The 17507-nt window shown below is 31.4% G+C and overlaps 1 protein-coding gene across 1 annotated transcript in view; it reads left to right on the top strand.

Moving 5' to 3' along the window:
• The window catches only part of GRIK2 (glutamate ionotropic receptor kainate type subunit 2), a 622787-nt gene that overhangs the window by 209066 nt on the left and 396214 nt on the right, over window positions 1-17507 (top strand). Inside the window, exons 2-3 of the mRNA XM_077760692.1 lie at window positions 9783-9950; window positions 13905-14162. Coding sequence (XP_077616818.1) covers window positions 9783-9950; window positions 13905-14162 — 426 coding nt within the window. The remainder of the gene's footprint in view (window positions 1-9782; window positions 9951-13904; window positions 14163-17507) is intronic.

Here is a 17507-nt window from a genome sequence, read left to right as displayed (position 1 = left end):
GGGTGAACTTTGCCACAAGTCTCAGGAAAGCACATAATTATACATTAGTAAGGTGCCGCTTTAGGATCATATAGTTCTATGTTCTTTATTACTCTGGGATGTACTTTACCCACCAAACATGATTTGTGAACTCCTTAGGGTAGCAATTCTGTCTTCATGTACCACATGCTTATGAAATGCTACATACAGTTCTGACACTTCATACTAAAATGAGTAAGTCCAGAAGCAAACACTTTTTATAGGAGGTACATAGTAGAAAATGAGTATTATTTTTCTCAGGCTATACAAAGAGAAAAAGCCCTATTCAAAATCATGTGAACAATTACTCTTTTGTAGGTTTATGAACAGGTAGAAAAAATGCTTTGCCTTTCAGTTTTTTATTAGCAATTTTTAAAACCAAAAAAATAGCTGATTTCTTCCTCAGAGAATCAAATTTATAGGCTCTTATTTCCTATATCACAAAGAAAATAGATAAAATATATTTTCTCAGTATCCTACCCATCTTCACACCAGCAGATCACAGATAATTGCCTCTTGCTTGAATGAGTAAGATGTCCTCCTCAGGCTTAGCTTACCATTTCCTTTAGATTTGATCCTCTCTTGCTTTTGAGCCACCTGGCTTCATCAGTCACATCCTTTTTTCTTCCTTTTACCTTTCTCTTTCTATTGTTCTCTCTCTGTCATATAAACACGCGGTCTTTCTCATCATAAAAGAAACATGCATAAACACCTTGAGATTTCACAGTATTCTCCTGTTTTCTGCTACCCCTTAATAATAACAGTCTAGATTTATTTTAAAACATGCTTTATTCATTTTTTTAAAATATAACATTAATGCAGGTTTATTCTTAACAATTTATAATGTACAGACATACGAAAAGAAGAAAATGAAAATTAATCAAATATGTATCATTTGATATAAACCACACATATTTTGTTATGCATTAGTACATATTATAAATACTTATATAAAGTTTTTGTCATGAAATGACTTCTGTAGAGTAATTTAAAATGACTGGACTTATAGTATTTTATTAATTAAATGTACCATAATTTATGTAAATAATTCTCTGCCATTAGATATTTAGAGCATTTCTAATCATATTGTTCCTATGTTCTTAACGTTTTTATGAACAAAGTGAACAGCCTTGCAGCTAAATCACCCACGTTTTCCTTTGGGTTACATTTTTAAAGCTTGATAGATTTAAAGAAAGTTACAGTAAAGTTTGTATCAATTTATTTTTCTCTTCAACTATGCTTTTTCTCACACACCTTAACAGATTTAATCTGTAAAAGTTCTCCTTGTTTTGCTCTTTCCTATTTTTGAACATTTTAATATGCCTATTACTTATTTGCATATATTCCTTATAAGTATCTGTTCATTTCTTTGCCAAGTTTTCTATTGTAGTGTTTTATTGTTAACATCATTTATATATTGAAGTTAGTATACTAACTCTTTTGTAATATATTATGTTTATATTTACTTAATATACTTTAATATATTTTCTCATTTGTATCTCTGTAATCATGTTTATGTGTTTGATTATGGGTTTTTGTTTCAAATATTCAAGTTACATTCAGCAGTATTGCCTTTATTTTTACTACTTGTGCTATCAAAATTAGAAAAGCCTTAGCATTTTTATGCAGTTGTTTTTTAAAGTTAAGTGCTATTGATCCATATGTATATACCAAACTGCACAAATCACAGAGTAAAGCTTTAATAATATATACCCAACACCTAGGTTTTAAAAAGAAAACAAAAATCAGAACATCACCAGCATCTCCAAAAGAACATCATGCACCCTCCCCATTCCACCCCCACAACTATTTTTTGAAGTTTTGAAAAAATGAAATCATACAGCAGTCTACTTTTGTGTCTGTCTTCTTCCACTCAATATTTTGTTTATGAGATTCATCTTATATTGTAGCATGTAGATATTCAATGATGCATGCATTCCGTGCCACTATGAATATTCATGTACATGCTTTTTGATGAACATACATGCACCTTTCTGTTGGGTATATATCCTGAAGTAAGATTTTGGTCATAAGTCTTGTGTGTTTTCAATGTTAGAAGATTCTGATGCACAATCTTCAAAGTACATTGTACCAACTTCTAATTGGTTGTACCAACAGCAATGTATGAGAGGTCTACTTGCTCCACTTTCAACAGAAGTTGATACTACTTGTCTTTTTCATTTTAATCATTTGAGTATATGTAACATTGTTTTGAGCTGTAATTTTAATTTTATTGTCCAGATTATTATGAGTTTGAACTCTTTTTTGTGTGTGTTTAATGTCCTTTTGAATATTTTGGAAGGAAAAACTTGTTCAAGTTCTCTACCCATATTTCTATAGATTTGACTGCCATTTTCTTTTCATAAATATTTTAAAGAGATGAATTCTCTGTTTTACACACACACATATACATACACACACATCCTCTGAATTTTTTCTTGTACTGGGAAATTCTTAATTTTAATGTAGTCTAATATGTCATATTTTTACCTTTTGGTTAATGCTTTTTTTTAAAAAAAGAGATCTTTTCTGAGCCTGTTTTTCTTTTAACAACAGTATTATTTAACTTTTACATTTAGTCATGTGATTGAAATGATTTTTTAAAGTGTAATTATCAAATTGATCCAGACACATTTACTAAAAATACAATTCTTTTTCTTTGGCACTATAGAGCATCATTACTTATATGTCAACAACTATATAGGTGAAAGTCTGTTTGTGGATCCTATGATCTGTTCTATTTATCTATACAAAAATTGAGCAATTTATAACTAATTAATTATTACAATTATTGAAATATGGTAGTGTAAGTCCTCCAGCTTTGATTTCTCTTAAGATTACTTTTCCTATTTTAGACTCTTTGCATTTCCACATGTATTTTAGTCTACTGTGATTTTGATTGGCATTGTACTTAACTATAGATCAATTTGTGGAGAATTAACCCCTTTAAAATCTTTAGTTTCTTTTTTAAGTTTGTTTGTTTGTTTGTTTTGAGAAAGGTGAGAATGTACACGGGCAGAGAGAGAGAGGGAGATAGAGAATCGCAAGCAGGCTCCACACTGTGCAGAGTCCAATGCAGGGCTCATACCTATGAACTGTGTGATCATGACCTGAGCCAAAATTGAGAGTCAGATGCTTAACTGACTAAGCCACCCAGGAACCCCCATTGAGTCCTTTATTTCATAAATTTAATATATCTCTCTGTTTAGTTCTTATTTTCTTTCAATAATGTTTTATAGCTTTTACCATGATAGTTTGCACATTTTGTTATTGAAAATGATTCTTTTTTTAAAAAAATGTTTTATTTATTTCTAGGAGAGAGAGAGAGAGACAGGGTGAGCAGGGGAGGGTCAGAAAGAGAGGGAGTCACAGACTGAAACAGGCTCCAGGCTCTGAGCTGGCAGTCAGCACAGAGCCCGACGCGGGGCTCGAACCCACAAACCGCGAGATCATGACCTAAGCGAAAGCCGGACGCTTAACCGACTAAGCCACCCAGGCGCCCCTGAAAATGATTCTTTATAATTTGTTATGCTACTAAAAATGATTCTTTACAATTATTTTTTCCTTTTGGTTTGTTGTTATGTAGAAATATCTTTTATACACTGATCTTATATCCAGTGACATCTTGCTAAATTCATTCTTTTAGTCATAATAATTATTTGTATTATTTTTCTATATACACAATCATTTCATCTGAGAAGAACCATAATTTTGTTTCTTCCTTTTCAAACCTTATTTTTAATTTTTTAAAATTTTTTAGTTTCATTACTAATGCATTAAATAGGACTTTCATTGCAATGCTAAATAAAAGTGGTCATAGTGAGCACCCTTATTACATTGCCAGTTTATGGGGAAAAGATTTCAACACTATGCCAGTAAGTGTGATATATGATGCAGGTTATTCATAGATACACAATGGTTGCTTAAAAGTTCTTTCTATTTCTAAATTGCTTAGAGTATCTAATCATACACTGAAGTTGAAATTTATCAATAATAGTTATGACTGTTAAGAGGATTGTTCAGTTTTCTCCATTCTCTGTTAATATTTTAAATTACATAGAATTATTTTCAAATGTTAATCACATTTTGAATTCATCAGATAAACTCCACTTGTTTGTTTTTTCCTCTTTAAGTTTTTATTTAAATTGCAATTAGTTGACATACAGTGCAATATTAGTTTCCGGTATACACTATAGTGATTCAACACTTCCACACAATACTTGTGTTCACCACAATATATGCACTCCTTAATCTTCATCTATTTCACCCATCCCCTCACCCACATTCTCTCTGGTAACCATACATTTATTCTCTGTAGTTAAGAGTCTATTTCTTTGTTTTTTTTCTCTCTCTCTTTTTGTTCATTTATTTTGTTTCTTAAGTTTCACATATGAATGAAATCATATGGTATATGTCTTTCTCTGGCTGACCTATTTCACTTAGCCTAATACTCTCTAGCTCCATCCATGTCACTGCAAATGGCAAGATTTCATTCTTTTGTATGGCTAATACTCCGTTGTATACACATGCCACATCTTTATCTATTCATCAGTTAGTGAACATTTGGGCTTTTTCCATAATTTGGCTATTGTAGATATGTTGCAGGTATCCCTTTGATTAATACTTTTGTATTCTTTGGGTAAATATTTAGTAGTACAGTTCCTGGATCATAGGGTATTTTTAACTTTTAGAACATCCTTTTGGTTTGGATATATGATTATCTTATATAGTGCTAGATTCACTTTACTGTATTTTACTTAGGATTTGTATATCAATATGCTCCTGAAGAGTTGGTGTGTAATTATTTTTTTCTGTAGTTTCTATCTTCTTATTTTTGGTTTGACTTGTTAAGATTTTATACATTTTAATAATATTTCAAATAGCCAAATTTTGGCCTTGTGTGTGTGTGGTTTATTATATATTTGTTTTTTTATTTACTTCTGCTCTAATCTTCATATTTTTTCTTCAGTTTCCTTGGAATTTGATTTGTTTTGTTTTGTTTTTTTGATATATGAGATGGAATCTCAGATCATTGATTTTTAGTCTTTTAAATTTTCTTTTAATAATGTACTTAGTTGTATTCTGCAAGTTTTGAGTGCCAAATTTTCAGTTTTAGTTTGTTTCCAGGATTTTGTAATTTCCATTTTTATTTCATTCTTGACCGATGGATTACTTAGGCATATATTCCTTAATTTTTAAATTTGGGATTTCTAAGTTATATCTTTTTGATTTATTTCTAGTTTAATATCACTGTGGTGAGGGAACATGCTCTGAATTATTTCAGTACTTTTAAATATGCTGAGATTTAGTATGACCCAGCTTATGATAAATTTTGGTAAATACACACTTGAAAAGAAAAAATATATTTTGTCATTTTGAGATGCTGTGTTTCCTCCTTGTTAATTGAGTCAAATATATTTAGATCATCTAAATTATAACTAATTGTTTTGTCTGCTTGCTCTATCAGCTACTAATTACTAACACTACTGAGAGTGGTGTTTTAATATTTTCCACGATGATCTATATCTCCTTGTGCTTTTGTCAATATTTGGGGTTTTTTATTAGATGTATATAAAGTCTGATTTATATCATGCTGGTATGTTGACCTCTTTATCATTAAGATATGCACTCTTTATCTCTATCCTCTTATTATCTTCAAGTCTATTTTATCTAACATTAGAATAGCTTCACCAGCTTTTATTTGGCTAATGTGGTTTTAGAACAAATCTTTGCCATCTTTTTTCTTATTTTTCTCTATTTCTCTTGCAGGTAGCTTACAGTTTTGTGCCTTTTTAACCTGTTACATAATCTTAAACTTTAAAATGTGAACCTACTCGGGGCGCCTGGGTGGCTTAGTCGGTTAAGCGTCCGACTTTCGCCTGGGTCATGATCTCGCGGTTCGTGGGTTCGGGCCCCGCGTCGGGCTCTGTGCTGACTGCCAGCTCAGAGCCTGGAGCCTCTTTCAGTCTGTGGCTCCCTCTCTCTCTGACCCTCCCCTGCTCACGCTGTCTCTCTCTCTCTCTCTCCTAGAAATAAAAAAAAAAAAATGTGAATCTACTCCATTTACTTTTAATGCAATTACTGATGCATTTGTTTTAGATCTACCACTTATACCATCTTATTAATGTTTTGGGTTTTTTTCTCTATTTTACTTACGCTTTTTGGACAAATAAAATATTTGTATATCACTTTTAATCTATCAAAGTTTTGATCATATGCTATTTCATTATTTTAGTCTTTATCTTAGAAATATTCATTATTAATATGCATTATTGGTTTATTACAGACCAAAATAATTTCTATTTTCTTGGTCTCTCAGTATTGCTAGAACATTAACATTCTTTAATTTTATTTATTTTTTCTCAATTTCATGTTATTATGCATTTAATGTTGCAAACTTCATAAAATGTTACTATTCTTGCTTATTTAGTTAAAATTCATTAATAATCACCCACATATTTACCCCTTCTTTTATACTTCACATGTTTAAGCAATTCAGTGGTTCCCTGTGGGATCGTTTCTTCTGCCTAAAGAACTCACTTATTTAATACCTATTTTAATAGAGGTTCATTGGTGATAAATTCTCTCAATATTGTTATTTTCATTGTTATTAAAAAAACATTGGAAAAATATTTTTGTGTCTCTTCTATAAATATAGTGAAATAAAAATGAATCAATATGTTTTAATAAGTAATTTTCTATTTCTAACTGCATTTATTAAAATTCCCAGAACAGTAGTAAAAGTGCATAATGTGAACATTCTTATCTTTTTCCTGACGTTACGGGGACTTCCTTTCTATTTTATACTAAAATAATAACATTTGCTATTAATATGTGATTTTTTGTAGTAATAAGGCTTCATTGTGACTCCATTATTTTTTTTCTAAAATTATTTTCTCGGGGCACTTGGGTGGCTCAGTTGGTTAAGTGACTAACTTCAGCTTGGGTCTTGATCTCACAGTTCATGGGTTTGAGCCCCACATCAGTCTCAGTGCTGACAATTCAGGCCTGGAGCCTACTTAGGATTCTGTGTCTCCCTCTCTCTGCCCCTCCCCTGCTCATGCTCTGTCTCTCTCTCTCTCAAAAATAAATAAACATTAAAAAAAATTTTCCCTTTGCTTCATCAAGAATAATTAGTAATATCTATCAGTAATGCCCTTATACCTAATCACCTAATAATATAGTGATTATACTTTGATCAATCACTGTGTTAGGTGTTATTAAACTTTCCAAATTTTTAAATAGAATTACAAAAGCTCTGTTTTTTTCCTACATAAGTGTGAGGTACCCACCCAATATTTTTTGGAAAGTAACTCTTTATTTCCTAGATTATTTTACCCCACCAGTGCATCCTTGCCCGCCATACATCAGAAGCAGTGATCTCTCTCTCTCTCTCTTTTTTTTNGAATATGGCTGGAAGGTATTCTAGGCAATATTGTTCCTGGAAATCTTGCATGATCTGGGTGTTTTTTACTTTTATATGCAAAATTTTAAATTCTGGCTTTAGAGCAATAAAAATGAATCATTTATTTTATTTAATTAAGATAAAAATGGGTTATCTTAAGGAATTACAAAGATTTCTTTAAATATTCAAACCATTAAAAATATATAAACATGAATGTGAATTATTTATTTTGAAGAAAGATAAGGAAGAGTAACCTTTTAACCCACTGTCATCAAATATTGACCATTTTTATATTTTTCTTTTGTATTTATATCACATAGTAACTATAATTTGAACTGAGCAAAGTAGATAATTTAGTTTTTCATTTTATTGTGCCATTAAGAAACAACTTCAAGTTTGCATTTCTATAATTGAATCTTTATTCCTAATTAACTTTAAGAAGTACCTTACAATTGCTCAATTATTTTTCTGTTCCATATGTAGGATCTTACATTTCTCATTACATATTATTATTAAAGTCATTATGCCTCACCTTTTAGGATGTTTTATATAATTTACCTGAATGAAATTTTGAAGAAACATACTAGTTTGTAGTGGAATAAGCAAGGGCTTTGAAGTTTTTCATGAACAGATTGTAATGTTGGCTCTATCACTTTATAGCTATATGATGTTTGGCCAAAGAGTTCTACTTTGAAGATTCAATGAAACCTTAAACACTTACAGAATGCTTACTTTATGGCAACCACCAACTTGTTTTGTTATGTTATAACATTTAACTTTTATAACAACTCTATGCAGTAGCCTTAATTATAAACCTTTTTTTAAAGATGAAGAAATTTAGATTGAGGATTTAAGCAACTGCCCAAATTTAAATGGACAGCAAATGGCAGAACCAGAATGTGAACCTAGCTTAGGAGCATACCACTATTCTCTTCCATATATACCAGACATCTGATTTGGTTCTTGACACCCATTAGGCATGTAAATACTTATTCTCCTTCTGCTTAGCATAAGTCCTCAAAGATTTTAAATATAATTAAAGGACTATTTCACAAAAATTTGACTGCTCTGATAATTATACCATCAATTTAGCTGAAAGAATAAGGGCCCTATTTCAAACTAGTATGGTGTCACATAACAAATTTTCCAATTCTTCCTGAATATAAATTTGTCTGAGCACTGTGGTATTTTCTTGATTCCTAATTTCTCATATTTAGAAGAATTGTTACCATACCATGACTTCTTATGAATTTAAAATATGAAGTTTGCTGATAGTACAGTCACCTGACATTGATGTGTCAGAGATATTTGGTGAGGGTATGAACTGCAAACTGTGGAAATGGCTTATCCAAGGGAGCTTAATTTGTGAATGACTGTCCTGAGAGCACATGACATGCAATTTGAAAGAAAGAAAGATAAATGTTTCCTATTATTTAAGTAGTAGTAGTTTTCCAAGGCTAGAGGTTGGACAGTGTCAGATATCAGATGCTCCCCCTTTCATTCCATTTACCAAACTAACAATAAGGAAGAGATTCTGTTGGAGGTAAGGGTCCCACAGGTCACTCATAACTGAATAGAAATGATATCAATAAGAAGAAAGGTTAGGGCAAGAATGAGGGAACTGGACTAAGATATAACTGGTAAAAGGTGACAAATGGAAAGGACATGTTTTTGAATTGTACTCTACATTTTTGAGCTAAATTATATACTTCCATGATATTAACCAGTTAAGGGACTTTGCTCTTTTTTGGAGAGTTATCTTTCACAAATGTCCAAGTATCTTCTAAAAAAGACTCAAACTAAAACAAATACAGAAATAACACTTTTTTTCTCTTGCTAGTAAGATGATAGAATTTGCAAGTTAATTTTTATTTGGAGCTTTTAACACAGTAAGTGCCATAGAAATTATGCTATAGACTTCTGATTTCTCAGATAATGAAGACAAATTTAATATAACTTTCCTGATGCTTAACTTCATATCTTTACATCAATATAGAGGATTGATTATTCTGGAACTGTGTGCAAAATTTTAAGGGATAATACTCAGTACTTAAGACAAGATGTGTATATATCTAGACCCTAAAAGAAGGAATTACTGAAAGAAAAACGGCAGATATTTTTAAGGTGTGTTAAATTATGGTACCAATAGCAAAGGAATTTTTACAGTGTGGATTTATCTAAAAGGGCATATCACAAAATTCAAGTTCATAAAAAAGTAAGCACAAACTACATATACTTAAGCAAATAACCCACACGTGTGCTTTATCACACATAAATGCACATATACAAAAAATTACAGAAAACTTTACACATTTTTTCTCTCTTGTAAAACTACACGATTATTCTTTCTTTTTGCTAGGTGGCATTTTTGAATATGTGGAATCTGGCCCAATGGGAGCTGAGGAACTTGCGTTCAGATTTGCTGTGAACACAATCAATAGAAACAGAACGTTGTTGCCCAATACCACCCTAACTTATGACACACAGAAGATAAACCTCTACGACAGTTTTGAAGCGTCCAAGAAAGGTAAGTGACAAATATTTAACGTTGTATTTTCTGGAATTCAAATCCATAGGTGTTCTTAAGAGATTTCTTAAGAATTCCAAATATAATGAATAGGTCATTAGGAATATTTTCATGCAAATGTTTCTTTTCAAACTGCAGATAAATTTTATCAGGGAAAGTAAGGTGATACGATTACCTATTATAAAAAACCATTTATAGCATAAATTTATAGCATAAATTATATAAATTTATAGCATAAATTTATAGCATAAAAATCTAAATTCAGTTAGATCTATAATTGTAAAATTGTTTACCCCGCCCCCCCTTGCCAATAACCCTTTTCTTACTAAATGATTCCTATTTTTAAGAACCCACTAAATAAAACTATACAACAGTGAGTTTTACCTAGTTTTGGAATCCATTTTTACATTTTTATTGTGTTATCTGTCATTTCCAAGAACTACATTATTACTGTTGGCTCAATTTACTGACTACCTTGAAATTTCTGTAGTTCCAAGTGACTTCATAATGTCAGCCCAATCTTAAAACTTTATTGGAAAATTTTCAACAGCCTTTCATTTATGTGTACTCCATGCCCGTTTTTAAAATTATTGGATGTTTCTTCTTGTAACTGAAAATAAACGACTAATGATATGAAAATTGAATTATAGGAAGATATAATTAGAATACTTTATAAATTTTGTCATTTCTTTTATTATGTTGTCAAACTGTGCATTTTAGTGATAAGAATAGAAAACTAACTTTGTGGAATATGAGTTTAACATTTAGAAGGTAAGGAAGGTAATAGTGAAACTATTATCAAGGCATTGTTTTAACCAAACAGTAACCTTGGTAGTAACTGTGTTTTGAGAGATGTTTCCATTGTCTTACTTCTCTAAGTGGGTGATCTTTTCTTTTGCATAGTTAGCATTCATCTATCAGTAATTAAATTTCATAGTATAGATTTTTTGCAAAGGAATGGGCTTACAAAGCATTTGTTCTAAATTCATATTTTTTTAAACAACATTACAGGGGCACCTGGGTGGCACAGTCGGTTAAGTGTCCGACTTCAACTCAGGTCATGATCTCACAGTCCGTGGGTTCGAGCCCCATGTTGGGCTTTGCGCTGACAGCCTGGAGCCCACTTCAGATTTTGTGTCTCCCTCTCTCTCTGCCCCTCCCCTACTTGCTTTCTGTCTCTGTCTCTCAAAATAAAATAAAGACATGAAAAAATAAATAAAATAAAATAAAACAATATTACCTTTCTGTAATGCCGGTATTGTTTTATTAGCTACCTTACGTTTATAGAAATGTACATAATTATGTATAATCCTAACTTGGTCCAGATTTCTTCTAATTTCATTAATATTAATGGCAACTGATAAGGTACAATATTCCTTGAGATGACAGTATCCTTTTTATCCCCCAGCTAACTAGTGTTTATCAAAGCCTAAATTCTGCCTGCCCTTTGAATTCATATCTTTGTGAATACAAATAAGTTTCCACATTTCAGAACCATGTCAGGGTGCTGAAAGGTTTTAAAGGCTGGAGAAAAGAGTAAAGGTTATTGTGAAACATTACATTTGTCATCATAATTGCAAAATAAGTCATTAACTGCAAGACAAGTGCATTTGATTAGTGACATAGTTCATGATTATTTCCATTAGTAAAAAGAAGCTCTGTCTCAAATGAAATCATTTAGACCAAAGAATATGGAATATGATTAAAGTATACAAAAATATTAATATCTTAATGGTGAATTCAAAGGAGCAATGTTATAAAACCACACTAGTGGGTTCTGACAGCAAACGGGTTACTATCTTGGGAATTATGAGGTGTTAAACCCCTTTGGTTTCCAAATATTAAAAGGTTTTTACAAACTTTGTCACCCATTAAAATCCATTGGGGATCAAATTCATTAAATGACTTTGCCTGAAACTGGAGAAAACTCAAATAAGCATAATTAAGTAACTTTCTCTGTGAGATGTTGAAAGAGTAAATGTCATGGTTTGGGTCTTACCTTGTGAATCTCCTGCTTACTGAGCTATTCCTGATTGGTAGGCATAGCAATATGTGAAAGGTACAATGTAATGTTATCTAATATTAGATAACAAAAGAGAGAGAAAGATCCGATATAATTTTTGAACCTATGGTGGTTCAGTAAATATATATAAATATAAAATAAAGTAGATATACATATATAAAATAATAAAATTATATTTTATATATAGTAGAATAATTAAAATAATTAATTTGGTCATTTAAAAATTGTTAATTATTTTCCCAAAGCAAGAAAATAATAAGAAATTAGACGTTTAAATTTTAACATTTTTCTCTGTAATATGATCTTATACTTTTCTTAAATAATACTGTGTTGCTTAGCAAATAAATACATTGATGTATTAGAGCTTAAATTATTATTTGAATCATCCATCACTTTTCAATGGTCCTCTGATAGCTGAAAGCTATTTCTTCTTTGAAACACATTTCAGAACATTCTATATAAACCAGTATAATGTTTTTAACTTTTTTCACCTGTGACCTCACAAAAACCTGATAAAGATCTTTTATTTATTATTTATTCTTAATGTATATAAATTAAAATCCAAGTTAGTGAAAAATTTCAAGCTCCAACTTCACTCCTGATTCAGAATTCCAATCACTATTTATAAAGTAAACATCTACATATTCAATAAACGTACTTAGATCATATTGAATTTTTGAAGAAAATTTTAAAAATGTATTTTTTCAACTATACTTTATTTACTTATTAATGTTTAAGAATCATTCCATCACATTGTGTTTTATGTAATGAAATCTCTGAAGGTAATTTTGCTTCTCTAGAATTAAATTCAGTAGAACTTTAAACTATTTTGGATAGAATCAGTCTGAACACCTAATTAATGCCTAAATCTCAATAATAATTCTCCTTAGTACTCTTTAAATATTTACAGGGATGGGTAAACCAATGCCTCTTGGAACAGATTTCCATTTTTTGACATTTTCTACTTCCTTTTTATTTTTTTAATTTAAATTATTTCAAAATTTGTGATGAACTTCTATTTGCCCTAATTCTTCCTTTTCTAGTCAGATGAAACAAACTTAAGCCTCTGTCCCAGACCAGATCTGCCAATATTTAAAGATGATTTTCATGATTCCAATAGTTATTTACTTTCTCAGCCCAAACTCCTGAGTTGCTTTGAGGGACACTATAGAATTTGAAGTCCTATCGTAGTCTATCTATTCTCATCTGAATACTCTAGTTTGTTTATGTCTTTTCTAATTACTGTATTTATTATTGATGTGAATAAAATTTTCAGTGAGTGAATACAAACCTCAAAAGTTAATTTAGAACAATAGAAAAGAGTATACGAAAGTCAGATAAATAAAGATGATTAAATATTTATCTAATAATCTTGTTCTTTCTACTCGATGAGGTTAATTTATATGCAATCACCCTTGATAAGCCATATCAGGTTATAAAGGGGTATTTGTAATGCTTAGGTTGATCTATGCCATCAGATATATGCAAATACTTAGCTCTGTGTTGCCTTAGCTTTTCAGATGGGAGAAGCAACCAAATGGCTTCTGATTAAGAATTTAAAATTATAGAGGATGGTCAGTGAATTTGGAAGCAACACTATTTCCCCAACTTCCTGATATAAACTATTTTTTTCAAAGTGAACACTTCCCTTCTTTCTTAAATTCTAGAATATTCTTCCTTTTTCCCCCTTTTGGAATTATTTGTACAATTGTTTGAACATTGAGCTGCAGATGTCTTAAAGAATTTCCCTCCTGACAACTGAACATGTTTGGAGTCAGATAAAATATGAAAATTAGCTAAATGTAGGTGTTATTTATAAGGAAAACAAAATCTTTTTTCTGGATAAAGCTTCGGGCTCAAGATGCTAATGTGGTAATGTTGACACACTGGCATAGCTCCTCATTATTGACGGACTTCTATCTCCTCCTCAGCCTGTGATCAGCTCTCTCTTGGGGTTGCCGCCATCTTCGGGCCTTCACACAGCTCATCAGCAAATGCTGTGCAGTCCATCTGCAATGCTCTGGGGGTTCCCCACATACAGACCCGCTGGAAGCACCAGGTGTCAGACAACAAAGATTCTTTCTATGTCAGTCTTTACCCAGACTTCTCTTCACTCAGCCGTGCCATTTTGGACTTGGTGCAGTTCTTCAAGTGGAAAACTGTCACAGTTGTGTATGATGACAGCACTGGTAAGAAAAATCAGTAGCCTTCAGGGCTCTGCTTTACATATACATAATGTTTTTTTAATTTATTAAAATTCTCATTATATTCTTGTTTTGATTTTTAAATTAAGGTAAGAGATGGAAAGACATTTGGAATCAAATATCCACACCAATTTAACACATCCAAAGAACAGTTAAATCACATACTTTCTCTCTGTTTTGGAAAATAAGCACTTTTTTTCTTTTTCCTGTGAAGGGCCAGGTAGCATGAACTATAATAATGAAATACTATTTCAAAGAATTCTTCTAGATTCAGGAAAGTTTACCAAAGTCTTATGATTGACTATTAGTGAAACTTATCAAGAAATTCAGGATTTTGCCTCAGCATTTTCTCTAGCTGTTTAAGTACAAAAAAGTGTGTTTGAGAGGTAGTAACTTTTATATCTGTATAGCATGTTAAAGTTTAAAATGTTTTTTCTCAAGTTTGAAACAATATCATGACCACTGAAGAAACAATATCATGACCACTGAAATGCTCAGAGTTTTTGGACCTATTTATGTGTAGACATAGGGACTTGGAAAATACAATTTACTAAGTGGTATTTATTTTGATGTCTTTAATGAATATTTTAATCAATGTTTTCTGGCTAGAAGTTGTCTGTGCTTTCCTGTTTTTTAATGTATGTTATTAATTTTACATATGAGTAGTTGTTTTGAAGTAGCAATTAAAAGCACAACTCAGATAAATATATGAAAGTAGACATTAAAAATTAAGTCTTTTTTCTCCTTGACAATTATATTGGTAGAAGTTCATACTATTTTGGTTATCATATTGTGGTAGGAATTTCACATTAAGACGTTCATCAGTGGTCTAAATAATGCTCCTTAAAATAGACTGTAAAAATAATGTTTCATTGTAAGACATTTCACTATACCTTCATGTTTACACAAAATTTGGTATTCATTTGAATTTTAATTCTCCCAGAGTACTCCAGCAGCATACTCTGTTCATGCATGCAATAATTAGAACTATGTGCAGGAATCTGTCCCTTTGCCCATAGAATTGACCATCTGCAAATAGATGTCAGAACTCTCCCAAGAGAACAGGGAACACGAAGCCATAGGGTTGAGAACACAATGAAAGTACTTTGAAAAATATTTTCATTAAGCTAAAAAGAAAGAGTCTCAATACACATCAATAGAGTAATTTCACTTTTCTGCTTTTAAAAAGTGAAATGTTTTACAAATAGTTTTAACTTAGAAATACATCAATAAAAGCCCTTCAAAAAATAACTAAGTACCTTCAGTGTGCCTTTTAACTCAAATTAGACTTAATAAGTTTGTTGCATGATGTTTTGCTTCCAACTCATCACTTTTCTGTCATTGGTAAAGTTCTATATATCACATTATAAATGGTAGATTCTATGTGAATGGTTTTTTTGAGTTGCATAATATGATGGTCCAGAGCATCCTCAGTTACAAATTTGTTCACATATGTTTTTGAATGGTTATATACAGAAATATATAAATATGAGTACACATGCATTATGAATCCATGGATGATTTACTTCTCCATTCCCTCTGATATAATTCAGGTGAATGCTGTCCAAATATCACATGCCTTCATATATATGTACACACATATGGTATATACACACACATATACCAACACATATAGGTGTATGTTATACATGTGATATTTTTATTTATATCTTATTATCTTAAACTCCTCATGGCTGGGGCACCTGGGTGGCTCAGTTGGTTAAGTGTCGAACTTCAGCTCAGATCATGATCTCACTGTTTGTGAGTTCGAGCCCTACGTCAGTCTCTGCACTGATGGCTTGGAGCCTGGAACCTCCTTTGGATTCTATATCTTGCTCTCTCTCTCTCTCTCTTTCTCTCTCTCTCTCTCTCTCTGCACCCCACCTCACTTGTACTCTCTCTCTCTCTCTCTCCATCTCAAAAATAAATAAACATTATAAAATACTCCTCATGGTAGAAAGGGTATTGGAAAGTTCAAAATATTTATGGATATAACACCTTCTTCACTATTCTGTGTATGTGTATATGTTGTATTGTAACATTTTTATTCCATGTATGTAGATCTTGAGTGACTGACTAAAAAGATGATGGTATTTGTTATCAAGATCAAACAACAGTTTGATAAAGTAAAGCTTCATATGTAATTGATCTTTTGCTTTAAATAATATTCTAATCATTTATATCATTGAAGCAAATTTAAATAGGAAAGTAAATGTAATTAGTTAATTCAGTGTATATACCTTTAATGGAGACTTGATCTCAGACTATATTTATTAAAATAATTGTTACTATTTAAAAGAAGCTTCACCACACTCCTCCCTTTAAAAGTGGCATAGATGCTTGGAGATTCTAAAATCTGATGATTTAAATATTAATAGTCACTACAGAATTATTTGTAGAGTCGGTATACCTTATAAATATTCTGAGGAGAATGAAAGCTTATGATTGCTCTAATTTTACAATATTTAATTTTTAAAATATTGACCAGTCACCTACTACATGCCAAGAACCACTGCAGGTATGTTGATGCCAATGAAAGAAACAAAGTCCTGGACCTGATTGAGCTTCAAGTTCCTACTTAGGGATATGTGATGGCCCATGTTTTTACTATATTTGTAATGAGCTAATAATGTTTGCAACTGGCCACTTGTAGTCCCTTTTAATTTAACACTTTTGAGAATGTGGCTGTTCTTGATATTTTTTTATAGGATAGAACTGACTCGAAGATTCCCTTTGAAATGTATTCATAAATATATGGGAGTAGACATTTTTTTGTCTTTCCAGATATGTTTAAAAGTCTCAAGGTAGTATTTTAATTCTAGAATTCAATAGAGAGGATTTGTAAACTTCCCAAGTGAACAAGATGTCTATTTGGTCATGTCCAGCACAATCTGATATTAGCAAGGACTGAACTGAAATGGGAAAAAACCCACCTTATTCTCAGCAAGATAAACATTATTGACTCCATTATGGATTTATGTATCTGCTGTTTACTTCAGGACACACTGTGCCGTTTTATTTACATTTCCTTTTTCCCTTTCCAGATTTATTTATTATGTATGCTGGTCCTCCCATTTATATTCATTTCTATTTTGTTGTGTTGTCCAGTTTGATACATGATAATTATACTTTTATCCAGTCTTTGTTCCCACCCCCAAAACAGATGGGATGATAGATGAAATATAGTGCTGGAGTAGGAGAAATTCTTAGAATGATGTTAACAGGAACTGTTTTATTTTTTATGATAATTAGCATTTGTTGTTGTCGTGGATGAATGCTTTTAAACACCCTGAAAGTCTGTTATAGCTCTGAATGATGTCCAAAAATGAT

Source organism: Crocuta crocuta, unplaced genomic scaffold (assembly GCF_008692635.1).
Source record: "Crocuta crocuta isolate KB4526 unplaced genomic scaffold, BGI_CrCroc_1.0 scaffold401, whole genome shotgun sequence".
In the NCBI taxonomy this organism is placed as follows: domain Eukaryota; kingdom Metazoa; phylum Chordata; class Mammalia; order Carnivora; family Hyaenidae; genus Crocuta; species Crocuta crocuta.
This window is presented reverse-complemented; position numbering and strand designations above follow the sequence as displayed.